General features: G+C 34.9%; 1 protein-coding gene across 1 annotated transcript in view; it reads right to left on the bottom strand.

Moving 5' to 3' along the window:
• Window positions 1-2,115, bottom strand: part of blzf1 (basic leucine zipper nuclear factor 1) — a gene marked incomplete in the record, with an annotated part of 6,942 nt that extends 4,827 nt beyond the window's left edge. The window contains 2 exon segments of the mRNA XM_014003045.1: window positions 1,667-1,737; window positions 2,016-2,115. Of these exon segments, the coding sequence (XP_013858499.1) occupies window positions 1,667-1,685 (19 nt within the window).
• Window positions 2,116-3,102: the final 987 nt, after the last annotated feature.

The following is a 3,102-nucleotide window of genomic DNA, read 5'->3' as shown; positions in this document are numbered from 1 at the left end:
AGAGAAGAACCCGTCCAGAAGACCTATACAATTTTTTTCTTTTTGGTTTTTTACCTGGATTACTGAGATGCATCAGGACGCTTTGACCCTTCCCTTGCACGTGAAATTTCTCATTTTGAATTGTTGGTGTGTTCTTTTTGTTTTACTTTTTGTGTGTTGAATAAAAAAAAACTTAATAAAAATTGTGCAATGCTGCACTGAGGGTGACCTCGCTAACTTGTGTTCCTGTTTCATTACTTCAACAAGTTCCAGGAAACCCCACTGACGAAATCTTTCCTGTGACCCCTTAAATAGGCAAGTTTACATGAAGAACATGATTTTATCTGCCTTTGTTACTATTTTTTTATGACCTTGAAGAAAATTTATTCAGTTTAAAGCTGATTTTTTTTTAATGCACTACACACGTTGCTTTTTCCTAAGAAAACTAGGCTATGTTTTGATAACCTTTTAGTGTACTTATCTATTTTTATGATTAAACTGATTTAGTTCGATGCGCAATCTGCTTTGAGTGGCTCATGTCACGATCAACTCAAACAGAATGTGTCTTTGATTGATACGATTAATTAACGCATGCAATTCACCACAACCTCCCAACAGCTACTCTCTCATCACGGTGTAGACTGATGTGCAAGGATTGGGAGGCCCGTCCAATCGATGTGACAGCTTGCCCCTAAGGAGTGGCCAGGTCTGGAAGACTGTGCTTATAATTTATGGGTTAACTTCTTGAATCCGGAGCCAAAAACATGACAGAATAAAGCTGTGTGTATTTGGGTCCAGCTGGGTATTGTCTGGCTTTATTTCTTGCATTTAACATAAAAGTCTAATTCTGTATTTGTTCCTTGGTTCTCACTTGCAATAAAGTAAAGAACACATTCTCTTTCAACCTCAAACATCTAAGTATTTTTATTTCCTCTACAGTGAAAATGATATTGCATGTGTTGCAGTTTGGTGACATGAGCCCTTCAGTGTTTAAAACGCTTCCTGATACGTTCACATTAGATTTTTTAATGTATTTTAGTTTTTTAGAATTGAAGACGCTTCCAAAAATAAAGGCATAAGATGAATCATTTCTGAAAATGTCATGGCGTTATCTTAAACACTGAGAAAGTTATGAACAAATTCAGAAAAAAGAAACAAGGTAAAATGGTCACAAATACCCGACTGGTTCAGATAAAAAATGACAGCAGAAAGCACAAGTTTGATTACCTGAAACTAAAACATCCATAACTTTCTTAAAACTAAAGATAATCACATTATTTTTGGTTTTATGTTCAAGTTTTTCTTTAAAGCTCTTTATGAATTAACAGTCAGATTTGATATCGGTGTGGTTCTACAATGTTGTGGTAATAATAACATGTTGATGTAATACACAGCTCAGGCCAGAGGCTGTGTGTGGTTTTATGACTGTCTAAACAGATGATCAGTGTAACAAAGTACTTCACTTTCATCTAATAAAAGAAATATTACCCACCGTGAGATATAAGCCAAACTTTTTTGTCTTAAAAAAAAATCACAAATGAAATTTATGTGTAAAAATTAAAGAATACCAGAAAAACAGATTAATTAAAGCAGGTTTTGTAGAAGAATGTCATCAGTCCAGTCTTTATTATCATCAACTTGAAAAGAAACGTGAAATTAAAACTTTAATAAACTAATAAAAACATACCTCTCACAACAGCTGTCATGATTGAAGATGGCAAAACTGAAACTTAGATAAAAACCCGCTGTCTCCTCGTCCTGCAGTAAACACAAGAGTAAAGAAAGCAATGTGTTGTCAACTCTCTTTGTCTCGATAAAAGAAAGCCGCTGGTCAGAAATCAGCTTTACAGCTGATAACAGCAGTTAGCTGATAAGCTAACTTGTTAGCTGTTTTGCTATAACATCACCTTGAAATAAGACAGTTTAGCAGCACATTTAGCAATATTAAGACTCAACATAGGACATAAATTTCTAAAGTATTTGTCCACCGAGTGTTGACGTTTGTAGTTGAAATTACAAATTATTCATTGACATACCCGGTAAAGAGGAGCTCGACCTCCTTCTCGACTGTTTGCTKTTCCACCGGAAACAGTTGGCTCGCTGGCCCGAGCAACACTTCCGGTAAACAAGGCGCCTCTGTTTTGTTTACATGAGAAAAACTAGTTTCATTAAATCAAAATGAAAAATGTTCATATTAAATTTAATCTTAAAACGTGGAACAATATAACGCAATATTTAACATTGTAGATCCAGCGGCGGCGTAGAAGTCAATCCCGGTGTGCGCAGCAAGAAAGAAAATCGAAAAAAAAAAAACTTACGTAGTCCAAATGCAGCTGCAATTTGCTTATTTATAACCTTCGTAAAATTTTTATTATAGTAATGATACACTATACAGGTTAACGGATCGTGAAATATTTTAAAGAACAGTTTTGTGTCGCCATAATAATTACGCGGAACCTTTCTGCTCTCCCTATATTTTCTTCACGGATGATGAATGCCGCTGCAATGATACTCAACGTTTTCTTTTGTGTTTTCTTTCCACTTTTTCTGTAGTTTTGCGCCCAAATATTTTTAAATCGAGCGAACAGGCAACATTTTTGTGCATTTTGTTCAAGTTTTAAAGCTGTTTGTTGTAATTATGGGAGTTCACGGACTGTGGAGGCTGCTGGAGAGCACAGGGAAACCCATCAATCCTGAGACTCTGGAGGGAAAGATCCTTGCTGTTGGTATCCTAACTTGGTGTTTATTGCTTGATTTGAAGCTTTTCTGGTGGTCAGAATTTTGTTAGAATACTATTAATTATGTTTTATGAAATAACTAATTATCTTTATTCATCTTGAAGATTTGGGATTAAGTAAAACATCATTTCCACATTTTGCCTGTGGGGGAAATATGTCGATGGATCAAACTAGTAGATTTTGTGGAAAAGATGAATTAACAGTCTTTATAGTTGTTGGGAAAATTCCTTTTGCTCCTTCAGGAAAAGTTCAAAATTATGCTTTTGACTGTCTCAAAAAGGAAGTAAACAACTAGATGACAAGTGGAACTGTGGATGATTTTCTTATTTATGATCATATATCTATGTTTATGATTAATTCAGTTCTCATTATTAAAGCTAAATTG

Source organism: Austrofundulus limnaeus, unplaced genomic scaffold (genome assembly GCF_001266775.1).
Source record: "Austrofundulus limnaeus strain Quisiro unplaced genomic scaffold, Austrofundulus_limnaeus-1.0 Scaffold16, whole genome shotgun sequence".
NCBI classification, from domain to species: Eukaryota; Metazoa; Chordata; class Actinopteri; order Cyprinodontiformes; family Rivulidae; genus Austrofundulus; species Austrofundulus limnaeus.
Note: the sequence above shows the minus strand (reverse complement) of the source record. Positions and strands in the feature narration are given on the sequence as shown.